Source organism: Anopheles marshallii, chromosome 3 (genome assembly GCF_943734725.1).
Source record: "Anopheles marshallii chromosome 3, idAnoMarsDA_429_01, whole genome shotgun sequence".
NCBI lineage: Eukaryota > Metazoa > Arthropoda > Insecta > Diptera > Culicidae > Anopheles > Anopheles marshallii.
This window is the reverse complement of record NC_071327.1, coordinates 58,111,522-58,128,311: the sequence shown is the minus strand read 5'-3', so window position 1 is coordinate 58,128,311 and position 16,790 is coordinate 58,111,522. Positions and strand designations below refer to the sequence as shown.

At 50.2% G+C, this 16,790-nt stretch overlaps 1 protein-coding gene across 1 annotated transcript; it reads left to right on the top strand.

Annotated features, from left to right (window-relative positions):
* Positions 1–2,388: 2,388 nt before the first annotated feature.
* Positions 2,389–15,601, top strand: LOC128711055 (PHD finger protein rhinoceros). The gene is made up of 5 exons (XM_053805922.1): positions 2,389–2,678; positions 2,744–2,938; positions 3,028–3,244; positions 3,333–3,522; positions 3,654–15,601. The coding sequence occupies exons 1-5, from the start codon at positions 2,389–2,391 to the stop codon at positions 15,599–15,601; spliced, it is 12,840 nt and encodes a 4,279-aa protein (XP_053661897.1).
* Positions 15,602–16,790: the final 1,189 nt, after the last annotated feature.

Below are 16,790 nucleotides of genomic sequence, written 5' to 3'. Positions count from 1 at the left end.
GTAGTAGTGTCGCAAGGTGCCGCACACGAGAGCAAAAAAGTTGTCAATTATCAACACATGGGAGAGAGACAAGTGAGCAGACATTTGGATGGCTTTTGGGCAAAAGGATACCCGTGTGCTACAAGGGTAGAGGAATAATATGTTTGCTGTTTGCGTGTGTGTGCGTGTGGGTCACAGCGCGAGGTGTCGAAAGGTATTCGCGGGGAATCGACCCAATAGCGGGGGCGGTTCGAGGGGGTTGGGAGAAAAAATTCCCTTTCGTTTCCGGTTTCCGCTCTGAGCAAAGACTGCGAAATATCTTTTCCCTTTTCTGGTGGTGTTGGTGCCCAGTGGTGCTTGCGTTCTGGTGGCAACACCGAGGGAGATACCGTGTGGTCCACGGATGGTGGCCGGATAAGATGAGAACCTTTTTCCCCGGATGGTTGGGGATGGCAGCACTCGAAACATGCAACATGAAGATTACGGGCACGAGGGAGTGAAGAGCGATGTCGAGCTCGAAGAAGTAAATGTCGTCATCTTGGTGTCATCAAACACGGCGACCTCATTGATGTATGCTGGAAGGAAGAAGGCCCAAATAGAGCACCCTAGAACAACACTTAGGCCCTGATCTCGAATCACCCACCCCCGCCCAAGAACGGAACACCTGAGCAGTGACCTGTTTTTATATCTTCAGCATCTTACGCCTAATGCTGCAGGAAATGAGAACGGAAGACAATCACTAAATGGGCAACATCCGACACTCGGCCGTTTTATTTTTTATTTTTTGCAGTATTCTGGGTGTGCTTGACAAATCTCCTGCTGCTTCGTTGTCTAGACAACGTTCTTGCATCGAACAACTGCAGTTTAGTTGTTTTCCAACGATCATCGTTAGCACAGAATATTCGTGCATTTGGTTTATGTTGTCGCATTTTTTGCACGGAAATCTGTGACTCTCGAACATGGATGGATTCCATGCTATCAGGTAGAGCCAGTCACATTACCAGAAGTGTCATATTCTGGGTGGCTGAAGGTGGAGCGATTTGTGTGGTGGTGCTGCGCATGTGTGCGGTCAGCCGAGGAATGGGTGAATGCGCAAGGAAGAAAATTCAACGATAAAAAGAGTGTGAAACTGGTGTGCTAGAACCGTTTTCCCTCCTAAAAATCGCCTCGAGCGAAAAGCCTGTTTACAGCAGAAATGGTTTAGTCGTTGAGATAAGCATTTGTAGCATCTCATTTGTAGTAGGCTTAGACTCGCTCGAGTGTTTATGATATGCGATGGTGCGTAATTTTACCTTTGACATGTGATATAAACATTTAGTTACACACACACACTCACACGCCCATACGCACATGTTACATCTCATATTGATTGTACAGGAATGCGGTGATAAAATGCTTAGAAAAGGTTTCGAAATTTTGAAAGACACATAGTTGCACTTTGCAGTCAGTTTATTATTTGTTGTCATATGTAAAAATGTTATTGCCAACTAAGACTTTATTTCATATTTTAGTGACTTCGATCGGCTAATTAACAATATACTAATGAAGTAATTGTTTTATTTTGCTTTTTAGGTCGTGGTTTCGTCATCCCACTAACATTGAGCGACTGTTTGTGTGTGTGTACATAACCGTACATAGAGCCACCGAGAAACGTGAACACAGCAGCCTGTGCAAATAAAAAACGATGCGTTCCTTCCCAGAAAGCGCAAGAGAAAGGAGAACAATGTGCATAAACATAAACAGAACATCGGCAACCGAGTCAAACAATCATACACCTGTGTCGGTGTAAACGCTAAACCAGTAGTGTATCTAAACGAAGGAAGATAATCGAAGTCGCCGGGAACGGTTTAAGATAACAGTTGTAATATCCACTACGACCGTTTGCAGAATTACTGAACGCTCTATAAAAAACAGGACATATCGTGCAAAACAAAAAAAAAGATAAATAGAGCGAAACAGAGAACAATATACATAATAGCGATCACACTAAAAGTTTGATTCAGAACACTTTCAACACAGCGCTTCACTTCTCTCTGTCCGCACGCTGGGTTCGCTGTCGCAAAAACTGCAACTTTCCATAGACTTGGAGTGAAGGCAGCCGTTGAGCCGGGGACGCGCGCGTCGGTCCGATCCGGACCTAGTGCCGTACCAATCGAGTGTGTGCCGTGTGAGGTTTTAGTAGTATCCGTTTGTCCTTTTGCTTTTGGGGTCCCTTTGACCTTACTATATGTGCGAGTGGCGCAGTGCAAGTGGTCGTGGTGGTGATGGTCGTGTTGACGTTAGTGCAGCCATACGATACCATTGTTTGCAACTGTATGTAAGCGCAACAGGACACCACAAAACCGATCGCGCAACTTTGCGCTAATCGTGGGCACTGGCAAATCGAAATTCCCCCACCTCAAGCGAACAATGTCTCAAAAGAGTCAGAAGCGCACGAACCGGGGCGAGAATGATGGGCCGCCACCGATCAAGAAACGCAAAGGGCGACCTCCGGTCTGGTCGTCCTGCATGGAGGACGAAAAGGATTCACCCGCATCGAACGGTGGTCCCGCAAGCTCGAGTGTTGGCTCGAGCGGTTTAGGAGGTGGAGGAGGCCCGACTACACCGACGAAAAATTGGCAACCTCGTTCCGTAATCGACTGCAAAATGTCCAGTATTTACAACCGCACCGCGCCCGAGGCACCAGCAGAACTGTTTAGGTAAGATGCGGATGTATGTAACATGAACTGTTTATTGATTGGGTTTTCTAATCTCCGGTGTGCAGGAAGGACCTTATCAGTGCCATGAAGCTGCCCGACTCGGAACCACTAGCGGCGGACGAGTACTGGGTTATAGCCGACCAATGGAAGCAGGAATGGGAACGAGGTGTGCAGGTGCCCGTGAATCCCGATTCGCTGCCGGAACCGTCCGTTGCGACGCTTCAAGAAAGTTATTTCAAGAAGCGGCATGATTTCAAGCTGTAAGAATCAGTGTTCACAAACTATGTGGTGCATTAACTGTCTGATAACCTGTGTCACTCACTGTGTGTTTTACATTTACTTTTTCTAGACCGAAAAACAAATACATTCGGATAACAAAGGACGAAAATTTTACCCATGACCAGCACTATCTCTCCAATACGCCCGCAATTGCGGAAAACGTGTGCTACTACGATCTGGACCAGTTCGATGCGGCCTGGCTGAAGGTGTTGAATGGGGAACGCAACTTGGCCGGGTTGGTGCCGGTGACCGACGAGCAGTTCGAGCGCGTTGTAGAAGAACTTGAGGTAAGCCAGTGGACGATGGTTTGCGTTGATTAGTTATCGCCTGTACTAACGAATATTTTCCATGTCCTTCCCCTACACTTTGCTTTAGGGACGCTGTTTGGATAAGATCCAGGCAATCATGAAAACTGAGGAAGGGCTCGGAATTGAGTACGACGAAAATGTCATTTGCGACGTATGCCGCTCGCCAGACTCAGAGGAAGCGAATGAAATGGTGTTCTGTGATAACTGCAATATTTGCGTACACCAAGCGTGTTATGGAATAACGAATATACCATCTGGTAAGTAAGGGTAAAGAGAATGTAATACACGCATTTATGTTTTATTGTGTCTGCTAAACATTGTGCAAAAAACCGCATCTGCAAAATAAGCGCATAATGCATTATTTTTGTTTGTTTTTTTTTTTGTCCAGGTCAATGGTTATGTAGGACATGCTCGATGGGTCAGAAGCCGAAGTGCGTACTGTGTCCAAACATGGGCGGTGCGATGAAATCAACCCGTTCCGGGCATAAGTGGGCACATGTATCGTGCGCCCTCTGGATACCAGAAGTGAGCATCGGGTCGGTCGATCGAATGGAACCGATCACAAAGATCTCCAACATCCCCTCCAGCCGCTGGGCGCTCGTTTGTGCCCTGTGCCGAGAGCGTGTCGGCGCCTGCATTCAGTGTTCGGTAAAGACGTGTAAAACCGCATATCACGTGACATGCGCGTTTCAGCACGGTCTTGAAATGCGCGCCATAATCGAGGATGAGAATGCGGAGGATGGCGTGAAGCTGCGATCGTATTGTCAGAAGCACGGAGAGAACAAGGGCAAACGTGATAATAGCAGGAACAACACTAAGAACAATACCGGCGGTGCGGGAGCAGCGGCATCGGGCGGGAGTGATGACGAGGCGGGCAACACAGGGCCAGGAACAAACACAGCGACCAGCACCTCCGGAGGGGATATAAAGCGGCGGAAGCGGAAAGATATGACGTCGGAGGAAAGGAATCTGGCGCGCGCGGCTAGACAGCAGGAGATCGAAGCCGAGTTCGATAAGCACGTGAGCGTGAAGGATATCAGCTGTCATCTGCTGGATGTGGATCAGGAAGGTATCTACCATATCTACAACTATTGGATACTGAAGCGAAAGGCGGGCCATAATAGACCGTTGCTGCCGCCGAAAACGGACGAAGTGGATCCGAACGCACAAAACCAAGAGCAGGCGGAAATCGAGAAGATGAAGACATTCGTTCACTTGCGGCAAGATTTGGAGCGGGTGCGTAATCTCTGTTACATGGTTAGCAGGCGTGAAAAGCTGAGCCGCTCGTTCTTTCGGATGCGCGAACAAACGTTCAACAAGCAAGTGGCCGTTCTCACGGCGTATCGGAACGGTGATTTTGATGAAGTCACGAACCATCAGCGAAGTAATAGCGGTGTGTCCTTCATATCCCAGGTCGATCCCGCGATACTCAACGCGATCTTTCATGCGAACCATGGCCCTACGATATATGATAGACTTTACTCGTGTAATTCCGTTAGTAGTACAATGCCGACTCTGGACGAAATGGTGGAGTGCATCAATTCTGGTGTAAATAGTAGCAATAGCGGTATTAGCAGCGGCAGCAAAGATGCTGCCAGTGCCAGTGGGAAGAAACCGGCGGTGGCGTCGGTCGCAGGTGCTAGTGCAACCGTTGGTCATAACGGCAGTGCGGGTAGCGGCAGTAGTAGCAGTAGTAGTAGTGGCAGCTATAGCAGTAGTAGCAGCAGCAGCAGTAGCGGTAGCTCTAGCAGCAGCAGCAGTAGCAGCAGTAGCAGCAGTAGTAGTGCTGCAGCAGCCAACAAGCAAACATCAAAGGTGGTGAGCAAAAAGGATCAACTGAGCCATGACATGCCAGCCAAAAAGCTGTCCGGCGATGTTAACGGCGTGCGACAGCAGCAGCCAGCAGGAGTTGGTGGCAATCATCGAACCAAAAACCAACTCACGGCCAAGCGGCAACAGCCCCCGTACATCAACGGAACGACTGGGCGTCGTAGCACGAGCAATAGTTCGGCTTCTGATATGGAGAACGATGATGACGACACTTTGGCAGTGGACAAAACGAACACCAAGAAGAAACCCCGTCAAACGAAAGTCGTAGAACGGAAGCGACGGAAAGCAGCATCCACTGTCATTGGCACCGCAGGAGCGATTACTTCGTCAGCGGAAAAATCGAGCATCAGAAGTATAGACGACAGTTCTAGCGACGAAGAGGCGCCCGAGTCACGGTTACGACCAGCTGCTGCCACTGAACGAAGTGCTTCATCTAAAGCTGCTAGAGGTGGTGCTGTTGAAAAATTGTCGGCCGCTGTTAGTGGTCGAACAACAGTTGGTGGAGCTAAGAAGGACTTCCGCAATCAATCGCTTCGACAAATGGAGCGCGAACTGGCCGACGATCGACGTGCGATGCATTCAACCGATGATGACGATTCGAATGATAGCGACGAGCTAATGCACATACGACCCGGAAGTGGTAGCACCGTTGGCCGAGCTGGTACTACTACAAGTGCGAGCAATACGATTGGTGGAAACGGGACGAACGCTCGGGGAAAGAAAATTCCTGACATCTATTCGGATAGCGATAGCACGGACAGGGATAAGACGGATCACACAGCTAGTGATTCACAACAGCATCCATTCCGTACGAAGGCGGCTATGAAGGAATTTAATCTGCAGCAGGAAGCGGACAGATTGAAACAGAAATCGCCTACGAAAACGGGTCGTTCGAGCAGTGCTGCTACCGCAAGTTCCTCCGCGACATTGCCAGGTGTTACAACTATGGCATTGCCTGTGGCCACACCAACATCTGCACTTCCTGGCGCAAAGGTGTCATCAACGAAGTTGGCAACATCTGCACAAAATGCTGGGTCCATTCATCCGGACGTACATCAAACTTCGAGTTCCAAGCGAACTGGTACGAGTTCAGCTGATCAGTCGCTGCTGGCCCCATCTAGCAAGGCAGCAGCAGGATCCAATAGAGCTGGTAGCAGTAGCGCCAGAGAAGGTCATACCGCTAGCACGAAGAAAAAGCAAGCTCAACAGATAGCGGATAAACATTCAGACGTTAGTAGTGTAAACTCTGCCTGCATGACGACCAATTCGAGTAAGTCGGTTACGTCGACTAACAACAGTACCGGCACGTTGGGGACGTCTTCGAAAAAGATGGAATTTTTGGCCGATTTCATGGTTGTGCCGCAACGCGAAGCAGCTAAGAAGGCGGCAGAGAACATGATGAAAACTAGCAGCGGCATTGTAGGTGCTGCGGTACTCAGTTCTGGGTCTGCCGGCTCGTCCACGTCGACTTCCATAGCTAGTGTTGGTAACTCGAACACCCCCACCACGACATCTGCAAGTGGGGCCCTCATAAGCGCCGGTGTTGCGAGTAGAAAGCAGCAACCACAGCTGGATCGTGAGGCTGGTAACAGTAACAGTAGCAGTAGTAGTACCAGCAACAGCAGTAGTGAAGGTAACAGTATTGGGAGTGTTTCGGCAGGTAGCACGAGTAGTGGCATCAGTACGGGCAGCAGTAGCAGCACCAAGCTTGATACTGAAGCCGACCTAGCGCTACCGGAATCTGGAACGAACAGCAGTAACGGAAACAATCAGCAAAAATCTTCCATCGCAAGCAATACTAGTAGTAGCGTTGTTGTTGGTAGCAATCGTAATCGAAAGGAGACGGAATCGAAAGTTCCTGCTACAAGTGCTAGTGGGAAAACGACAAAGCGTGCCACTACGTCTAATGTTACGAACAGTAAAGGCAACAAGCAGAAAGATTCGGTCGAGAGTGTATCATCGAAGGTGGATGCAAAATTGTCGTCCACTGCAGCACGTACTAAATCCAAAGAACGGCCTACGGTGGCCGATAAACCGCCAAGCGGAACTACGGGCTCAGCAGTTCGGTCGACGTCAAACAAAGATACGCAACGGGCGAAAGAACGCCTTATCGATGATTCGTCTCCTGTAACCGTAACTTCGGACAAAACGGTAATGGAAAAGACGAAGCTGTCGAAAGACCAGAAACAGAAGCGAGATACACAACCCGAGTTCTTTGCATATGTACCGCAGCGCCAAGCTGCTAAAAAGGCGGCAGAACACATCAAAAGCGGTCTTGGGAAGCCGTCTGGTGCAGATCAAACAGCTGCTGTTGTCACCGATGAGAAGGTATCCATGGTTGCGACTCCAGTGCCACCGTCTAAACCAAGCGCTGGTTCTAAAATGGCGAATAAACCGAGAGACGACCGCAAGTCGAATGCCACCGCTGGTTCTAGCTCTTCCAATAGTTCTAGCTCATCCGGTGGCAGCAGTTCATCGTCCTGCTCTAGTTCAAGCAGTTCTGGGTCGGAAAGCGAAGAAGAAGAGGAAGAGGATGAGGTTGAGGCAACAAATCAGATGGGCAAAAAGTCGGTGACAGTTAGCGGAGGCAATCGTACCAAGGCTGGTAACAATTCCGCAGCGCCCACAGCGAAAGCAAAGCAACAGCCAGCACAACGCACGGCCCGGCAGGAAGTGTTGCCCTTTCTTGACAAGGGTCCAGCACGATCCGTGTCCGAGTCATCGAGTTCGTCCTCTTCGTCGTCCTCGTCGGGTTCCTCGTCTGACAGTGACAGTGATTCGAGCAGCAGCAACCAGAGTAGTCAGGATGAAGCGAACGAAACACCGGTCGTTCCTACGCCGGCAGCGAGTGCCATGGCTGCAACGGGTCGCAATCGAAGGAAGTCTGTGTCAGCCGCTTCAGTTAAGCAGCAGGATTCGGTTAGCCCCAAGAAGCCACCAGTTCCGCAAGGCCCTAGCAACAACCGAAAGGGCGCGGCAGTTGGTGGGAGAAAACCATCGATTACCGCAACCAGCAACTCCGATGATGTCGATGTTGAAGGTACGAAGGATTCACATTCCACTTCCAGCACCAAATCAGCATCAGCAAATAGCGGAAAAGGCAAAGAAACTACGGTCCGTAAAGATAAGCAGCAGTTACCCGTTAAAAGCAATGATGATGAGTCTTCCGTTTCTGCTGGTAATGATACTGGTGGCGTTGGGACTGAGAAGTCGATCGGTAATCGTCGCAATTCCTACCAACCGCCAACACATGTGGCCAACGAAACTCCCCTCAAGCGTGGTGGACGGCGGCAATCGGTGTTTGTTGGTGCTGGTGACTTAGAAGAGAAGCAAAGAAAGTCATCCCTTGTGGCACCTGATGTGCCAAGCAATCGTAACACTGGTCGCCGAAAGACTAGTGAGGCAATAGAGATTGACAAAGACAAGGAAATTTCGCGTACCGACCTGAAGAAACCAGTTTCCACGGAAGCCAGTGATGGTGCTACAGAAAATGAGACACCATTAGAAGATGCGGTAACTCTTAAGCGTCCTATTGTTGAGGAACAACAGTCGCCGGTAGCTCGCAAGCGTCGCAGTCCTAAAACGACGACTGAAACAGATGTTTCCACCAGTCCTTCCATTAGTGGTTCAGATGCAAAGGAAGTGATTAAACTGAACGAAACAGAGATCAAATCAGCACAAATGGCAGTTGATGACAAAGCTATTGGAGCTTCTGGGGCTGTTGCAATATCGCTACTTACCGATGCAGATTCTGCGGACCACCGGAAGGCAAAGGAAAAACTACACGCAGCTACTACAAAAGATGGCAGTAAAACTTCGTCTTCTGTGGATAGTGCGGTGGCTAAAGGAGAGGATGCTGTTAAGGTTGGTCAGACGAAGAACGTGGAAATTATTTCCTTGGTGGACGATTCGCGTTCCAACGATGATGTAGTCGTTATCGAGGACGGTAGTAACGAAGCGAAGGCTGAACAAAAACCACCGGAAAAAGCTAGTACGGCGGAACACAAGTCGGAAACGGCGGCGAAGGACGTCTCCACACAGAATCTGCTTCATGCAAAACCATTAATCGATGGTGTTGGGGATTCTTTGTCAACGGCAGATGTGAATAAGGATGATCTGAGCAAGAAAACCGTTCCTGTCGATCAGCCATCATCACTTCCATCATCTACCATTGTACCTTCGTTTGATGGCACTGCTTCATTGCAGATAAACAATAACAGCAGTACAACATTTGTCGGAGAAACCCCATCTAACGTATGCGATGGAACTGGATTTGGTACATCCAATCAAGCAACCGGCAATAATACCGCTCCGAAGGACGATGGCACCGGTACGGCTGGGCTAATGGGTACTAGTGATGGTGGTACGCCTTCGATATTCGATCTGTTGTTGCCGCAGGATAGCTCTGTGACGGATGACACTTTTGAGTTGAACCAATCGCTTAATTTCCCGTTCATGGAGGATTGTAAGGAAGATACGCAGCGTGAAACGCTTAATCTGGTTGAGAAGCTACGACAAAAGTACAAAAAGTCGCAAGGAACGGCAAACAGTAATGCATCCAACGTTGCTCCTATCATGTCCGGCAGTGAACCGATAAAGAACGTGAATGACGTCGGTGTTGTTGGGGACAAGAAGGAAAACGATATGTTGATGCTGGATGGTGTGGTTACGGCGGCTCAAGTAACACCAGCAACAACGCAATCTCCATTACTGGTGGCAGACTTTGTTGCGGAGCGATCGAAGCAGGACGGCCCGGGACTTCCATTGGGATCAACCCTCGCAGATACGCTTCTTAGCGGCAAGGACAAGATGCAACCCGAGCTAGAGTATGGTACATTCAACAAATTCCACAGCGCATCGGCGACTGGTGCGGTACGAAGTCCGTTGGATCAATTATCAGCATCAATGCCGAGTAGCACCATGCAACCAGCCGTTCAACAACCAACGCAACAACAACCACAAACCAATCAACTGCAAGCTATCGGGCAGCAATCACAATCCCAGATCGGCAATAAGAGCGCAAAGGAGGATCATTTAGATCATCTTGCGTCGAGACCATCAGATGAGCGCTGGGTACCTCCATCATCAGTAACGCCTGCATCGACGGCTCCATCTATGCTGCACCATACGCCACTGCCTACGTCGGTTGGATCAATGGCAGCTGCAGCTACTTCTAGCGTGCTCGGTGGCAACACCGTTTCAACGGCACAGCTCGCCCAGAATTGCATGGAAGCGGCTCGTATGTTGAATAGCCACCAGACGAACAACAATAACAACGTCAGTGCACTGGACAGCGAGAAGACGCTCGGAACGGCGGGACCGGTAACCGGTGGCGGATTGTTCGATGGCGGTGCTATGACGAATCATCTGCATCCGACGATGCAGCAGCAGCTTGGTGGTAGTAACGATCTAAACCACCATCACCATCATCAACAGCAGCAGCAGCACCATCATATGCACAATCCACTCACTGGACTGGACTTTATGCAGGGCATGAAGGTTCCTAACCAGAATGAAGCTACCTCATTGATGCTGTTTGATAACATGCAGCAGCAGCGACAGCATCCATCTCCGCAGCAACCAGTTGGCAGACGTGCCTGGAACCAACCTAATGACGGACTGAGCTCATTGGATCAGCAACAAAAGAAACAACACGAGTGTGCCGTGATGCAGGAGAAGGAAAATCTGCTATTACAAAAGCAACAGCAACAACAGCAGTTGGCCAACAACAGTCACCGTAAGCTGAACGATCTGAACAGTTTTATGGATATACAGAACACTCCGTCGATGGTTAATCAACAGCAACCGAGTGGTGGTCAATCCATCAACAACAGCAATACAGGAACATCCAACAGCGTTAATGCCATGCAGCAACAACAGCAACAACCTTATGGTTTTTCCTCCACTGATGCTCATCCCGCGCATCATCAGCAGCAGCAACAGCAACAGCAGCAGCACTATCCAGGAGCAGTTTCGTTGTTCCCACCAGCAAGTGTTCCAGTGCCGTTTCCTTCTCCTGGGGCCGGCCTATATCCACCAAACTTTGGCAACGCCGGCTATCAGCAACCGACACCGCCCCAGACGACCGTACCAAATGCTGGAAAGCCGCATCAGCATCAACACCATGGTCCGGGCGCAGGCCTTGGAACCGGTGTTCCCCCAATGACACATCACGGCATGGGATTGGGTGATGCAATGGTATCACCGCACCGCAGTCAGGCTACGGGGGCACAGCAGCAGCAACAGCAACAAAAGCAAATGGATCAAATGTCGTCGCCGTTGTCTGGCATGGCCGCTTCGCCCAATAAGCAACAGCAGCAGAGTCGCCAACCAACACCGACAGAGCAACAGAATAGTTACATGCTCAACAGCGGAGGAAATGGTGGTACGAGTAGTGGTGGAAGCACACCAAGAACTCCGCAGCATCGACGCACGCCGCAGCGACACAACCATCAAATGCAAGGACACCAGCCCGATGTCGTTGGGATGGACATGTTGGTTGGTGTGGGACATTCCACATCTAAGAAGAGCCCTACGAAATCGTCTCGTTCGTCATCGCGCATCCAAAACCAACAGCAGCAACAGCAACCTCCGCCGCCTCCCCATCTTCAACAACATCATCCGGCGCATCATCATCACCATCCGTTGCTAATGAATGATAGTAACGGAGCGAACGCGCTAGCCGGCATGGTTCACCCATTGGGGCATCAGCTAAAGTCTCCACCGTCACTAATGGCAGGCACGAAATCATTAAGTCCTGGCAAAAGTCCTAAAACGGCAGCGGCTGCCGTGTCTGCCGCGGTGTATGAGATGCAGAAAGCCATCGGCGGTGGTAGTTTGGTTCCACCACTCTCGTCCAGTGCAAGTGGAAAAGGTCCTAAGGGAGGTGAGACCACTACGGGGAAACCTGGTCGCGGTCGTGGTCGCGGTCGTGGTAGACCACCAGGATCGGGTAGACTGGCGCAAGCTGCCAGGGAGGCTGCTGCAGCCGCTCTGGCAAGCGGCATTGCTACGAATGCTGGTTCAGGCGGTATTGGAGGCCGCGGTGGTGCCAACAGTAGACAACAGCAATCCCATGGTTCGAGCTATCATCTCGGCCAGCTAGGACCGGGATCCGATTTTGGATGCTTTGGAAGTGGTACGATACACAGCAAAATCATCGGCACTGTGTACGATCTCGACTTTGACGAAGAGATCGTGTGCGGGAAGCTGCGCGATATGCGAGATCGTCGGCGTTCGATCGACGGCCGGTCGGCGGATGCATCTGGTACGAATGTTGGCTCGGGCGGACAAGGAGGCGCTGGCGGTGCAACTGGTGGTCCGGATTCAAAATCGAGTCGTGGCGCTAGTGGTAGCGGGGCGGCAGCTGGTGCCGGATCTGGAGCAGGAGGTAGTACGAACAGTGGGTACGGGTCGACGGCAACCAGCGTTGCTGCAAGTTCTTTACCCGATATGGCCGTCCTGCCTGGTCCGGTTGATATGCGCACGTACAACAGCGGGTTTGATTCATCCAGCAATACGGACGCGTACAATAACCAGCTTCTGGGTGTGTTTGCCAGCGGAACGGCTGATCAAACGTTAGCTGATATCGATGAGGATATGGAGAATGAGCTACAGTCAGCTCTGAAGGCTGATTCGGTTAGTAACAGATCGGCAGCCGCGGCAGCTGCATCCCTTGCTCAAACGACCGTTCAAACGAACACCAGCACCAATTCGTCGTCGCTTCTGGCCGCTGTTACGGCTACCGCAAATAGCAACAGCAATAGTAGTAGCAGCATCACTTCTGAATCGAACGCAGCTAGTCACGCGCAAAAGACTGGGTCGATGCCAACCGGTGTACCGTTTGTGCCTTCAATCACGCCACCATGTGCGGCTACTGCTCTACCAGCGACTATGCTGACTGAAGATCCGATGCTCGAGCAGCCACAGGAGGAGACGAACGATTCGGACAGTTTGTTGCCAATTGTATCAAACGTACAGCAACATCACAAGATGTCCTCGCTGGCAGACTCGCGTAACATCATGAAGCTGAAGATCAAGGGCCCGTTAGCGCAGTTGGATAGCAGTGGTGCTTACGGTGGTGGAGCCGGCGGTGCGGGATCGTCCGCTGCATCTGCAGTCGTATCGCAGCTGCAGCAATCCATCGGTATGGCGTCTTCGATGGGCGTTCAAATGGGTGCTGGCGGTAACGTTGGAATCGGTGCCGGCGGGGTCGGTGTTGTGGGAGGCGTTAGCGCTAATGTTGCCGGGGGTGCGGCTGGATCGTCTAACCTACGGCGTATGCGCAAGAAGGAGCTGCTGCGACAGTACTGGAATCAGGACATGAATCAGGATGATCCGCAGGCAGTGTTGCAATCGGCGGAGCATCACCATATGCACCATCATCACCATCACCATGCGCAAGGAATGGCACTGGGAGGTGCTGGACGCACCACGGTTGGTTTTCCCAAAGCTGTTGAATCGCTTGGCACGATGCCGACAAAGGACGACTACAAGGAGTACGGTGGTATCCATCGGAAGAAACTTTCGTCGAACATGTCGCGGGAATTGCGTCAGCTGGCCTCGGTTCCACAAACCGCCGACCATCACGAGCTAATGTTGGCCGAGCGAAGGCGCAGCGTTGGTGGTTCTGTAGGGGCAGCTGTGGGTGGAGTTCCGAGCGGTGTTGGAGCAAACGGATCGGCCATGAATTTGTCGATGGACGATGTCAGCGGCGTTGGTATGGGCGGTGGCATGGGAGTAGTTGGTGCCGGCGGTGTCGGTGGCGGTGTTGGCGGAAAACGGCGATCGCGAAATAATCGATCGAATGCAAATACCACGGCTACGGTTACTGCAGTGAGTCAGCAAACACCACAGCAAGCTCCGAAACTCAAGATCAAATTTAGTGGTTCGGGAATCGTGGATGGTGGCCCGTACGGCATGGCATCGATGAATGCTGGTCCAAGTACTAGCACTAGTCTGCGGCCTCCGAAGAAACGGTTAGCATGCAGTGTACCACCTCCTAGCCTGGAGGATCTGAAGCGCGAGTACATGATGTACGCAGAAAACATTAGCTTCGAGGACGACGGACCAGGCGGGGCAGCGGATGAAGATACGATGGGAGCTGACAGTGGCGACGAAGAACCGAGGGCGAAGAAGCACAAGCATAAGGATAAGGATCGGGACCGTGATCGCAGTGGCAGTGAACACAAGAAGCGCAAAAAGGAGAAAAAACACAAGCGCGACAAGGGCGAAAAGAATAAGGTTGAGATCATCTCCAATGCGGCAATGACGGTGGGTGGAGACGAACAGACGCAACAACAACCCCCAAGGATTGTGATTCGTCTGGGTGTCAAGAAACCAGTACAGTCAGAAGATTCGCACGTTCCGTCGCCTCAGTCGCAGACAGCCAACACTGCTAGTGGTGGCTCGCTTGCATCACCTCAGAAGACGCCAGTAAACGAGGAACGAGCGACCACTCGGAGCAGTGGATGCAGTTCATCGCCCGAGACGGATCCGCTCGTGATCGATCTGGCGGCGATACACAACACCAACAGCCAGGGACAATCGTTACAACCCTCGCCTGAGATGGATCATCGAACGGCGGCGGCACAAGCTGCGCCTGCGGAAAAGCCACTCATAACTCCGATTCGTCTAAAACTGGCACGGAGTTCTGCCGGCGGTGGGTACGTGATGTCTTCGAAGCAAAGTGCCGCACAAGGTGGTACGGATTTGGAGGAAAAATCTAATCCTGTAACTGGGCATCCGTTGAGCAATGCATCTCCATCTGCAATAATGGACACTAGCGCAGAAAGGCCCAATGCAATGCAGCAAAGTACTGAATGGCGACCTCCAGGCGATGCACCAGGATCGATGGACCTTTCAACCTCAGCAGCGGAAGTAGCGGCAGCAACTTCGAGTAAGAACATGATCGAACGGTTGCTTACAGCCGCCAACCTGGCAGCGAGTTCTCCGAACGCGTTCGAAAGGGCCATGGGTGCTGCAGCGGTGGCAGCGGCGGCAGCGGCAGCATCAAGTGTACCGGCACAGCAGCAGAGCGGCAACCAGAGCGGTGGTGGCGGTTTTGCATCAATGTACGGTATGTCCTCGATGGGCAATACGAGCAACACTACCACCGGCAACACCTCGATGTCGTTCAAGAACTTGCTCGACTTTGCAGCGAGTACAAACACCACCTTCAGCACGTCATCTACCACAGGGCTCTTCAGTTCCACGGCTACGCATCACCATCAGCAGCAGCAACAGGTACCGTTGTCCTTGAATCAATCTTCAATGCTACCATTAGGCATGGTACCACCACCATCCCAGCAACAACAACTGCAACAACAGCATCAGCAACCACAACACCAACATAACCATCAACAGCAGATAGGGCTGCAACCGTCATTAGCAACGTCCAATAGCACTAGCAGCACTAGCAGTAATAATAACAATAGTGTCAGCAATGCGCAGCAAACAAACACGGCCACTAACAACGCTACGAAAAAGGACTGTGAGGTGCGATGACAGTACATGCTTTAGAAGGTAGCTTAATCGTAGTTGTGACCTGCTGTCGTCTGGTCTGTTCACTCAGAACGGTGCACTGGTTTCCACTACGCGCTGGTTGCCTTTCATGTTTGGATGTTAACGAATGCTTTACTATTTTAGCGTTCCTGACCGTGGTGTGATAAGTTTTGCTTATTATCTGGGATGCTTTATTATCATATGCATTACCAAGCCCCTTTATTTTTGAAAGCTTTATATCCTTGAGATAATATTTTTCTTTCCAATGAATTCTATACAAAAAGTCATACTGCATAATGTTTCTTTTATATTTCCGGTACACAATAGTGATGATTTTATGTAAATCGTTTTTATTTAATATAATTGTACACAGTTGATCAGGTTAGTCAAAGTTTAGGCAACAGATTGGCTTTAAACGCACCTGCTGAAAGAGTATTATATTTTATGCACCATGTCAATGTCCTTGTGATTAAGCAAAAAGTCATTATAATTAAGGGGTTTTACTTTAGTAAAAGTTTGTACCTTTGTTGAGATCTTTTTCGTTTCTTTTTTCGGCTTCGGCTGTTTTTAATGCAATAGGAATGGTTTTTTTTTTAGATGATTTTTTTATCAATACGCTCTCGTGTCCAGATGGGTGTTACGTCGTTACGTTGTTATGTGTATAGTGCAAGCAGTTCGTTGTGTTGTTTGCTGTCGTTTAGCTGTACACCGAATGTCCTTCAAACCGAATATGTGCAACAACAACAAAAAAAACCTGTGGATGAAATAATCTCGTTGTGGTGTGTCTGTAACAAAACTGGACGAGTGGAAAGCGATGGGAAAGGAAAGGGAGCGTCAAGCAAAAGATATTTAATAATTACGAAAACTCAATTGTACAGTATAAAATTGTAAACACATTTGTAGCGCATAGTTTAAATTAATTTAATCGCTTTAACTTATCCGTTTTCGAGGAGGAAAACGCAGAAATAGTGAACCGAATAATGAAAGGAATGGTTAGTAACAACAGTGCCGAGTCAGTGGAGAGATTGTGAATGTATTGAATGTTTGCGTGTCCCCGTGTGTGTATGGTGTAGTAGTATGCAAACGATATGGGTGGGATCATCCAGGATGAGGATGGCTGTGTGTCGCGTTACTGTTTCTTTTTCCCCAAACCCCGCCCGAATGGATTGGGCGGAAACATAAATGAAGCAGA

What these genes read in the sequence shown, in the direction of transcription:
- LOC128711055 (XM_053805922.1), top strand. Translation starts at nt 2,389, where the DNA reads ATGTCTCAAAAGAGTCAGAAGCGCACGAACCGGGGCGAGAATGATGGG. An exon ending in GCACCAGCAGAACTGTTTAG is followed by an intron (nt 2,679 to 2,743) that starts GTAAGATGCGGA and finishes TCCGGTGTGCAG; the next exon opens with GAAGGACCTTATCAGTGCCA. An exon ending in AATAACGAATATACCATCTG is followed by an intron (nt 3,523 to 3,653) that starts GTAAGTAAGGGT and finishes TTTTTTGTCCAG; the next exon opens with GTCAATGGTTATGTAGGACA.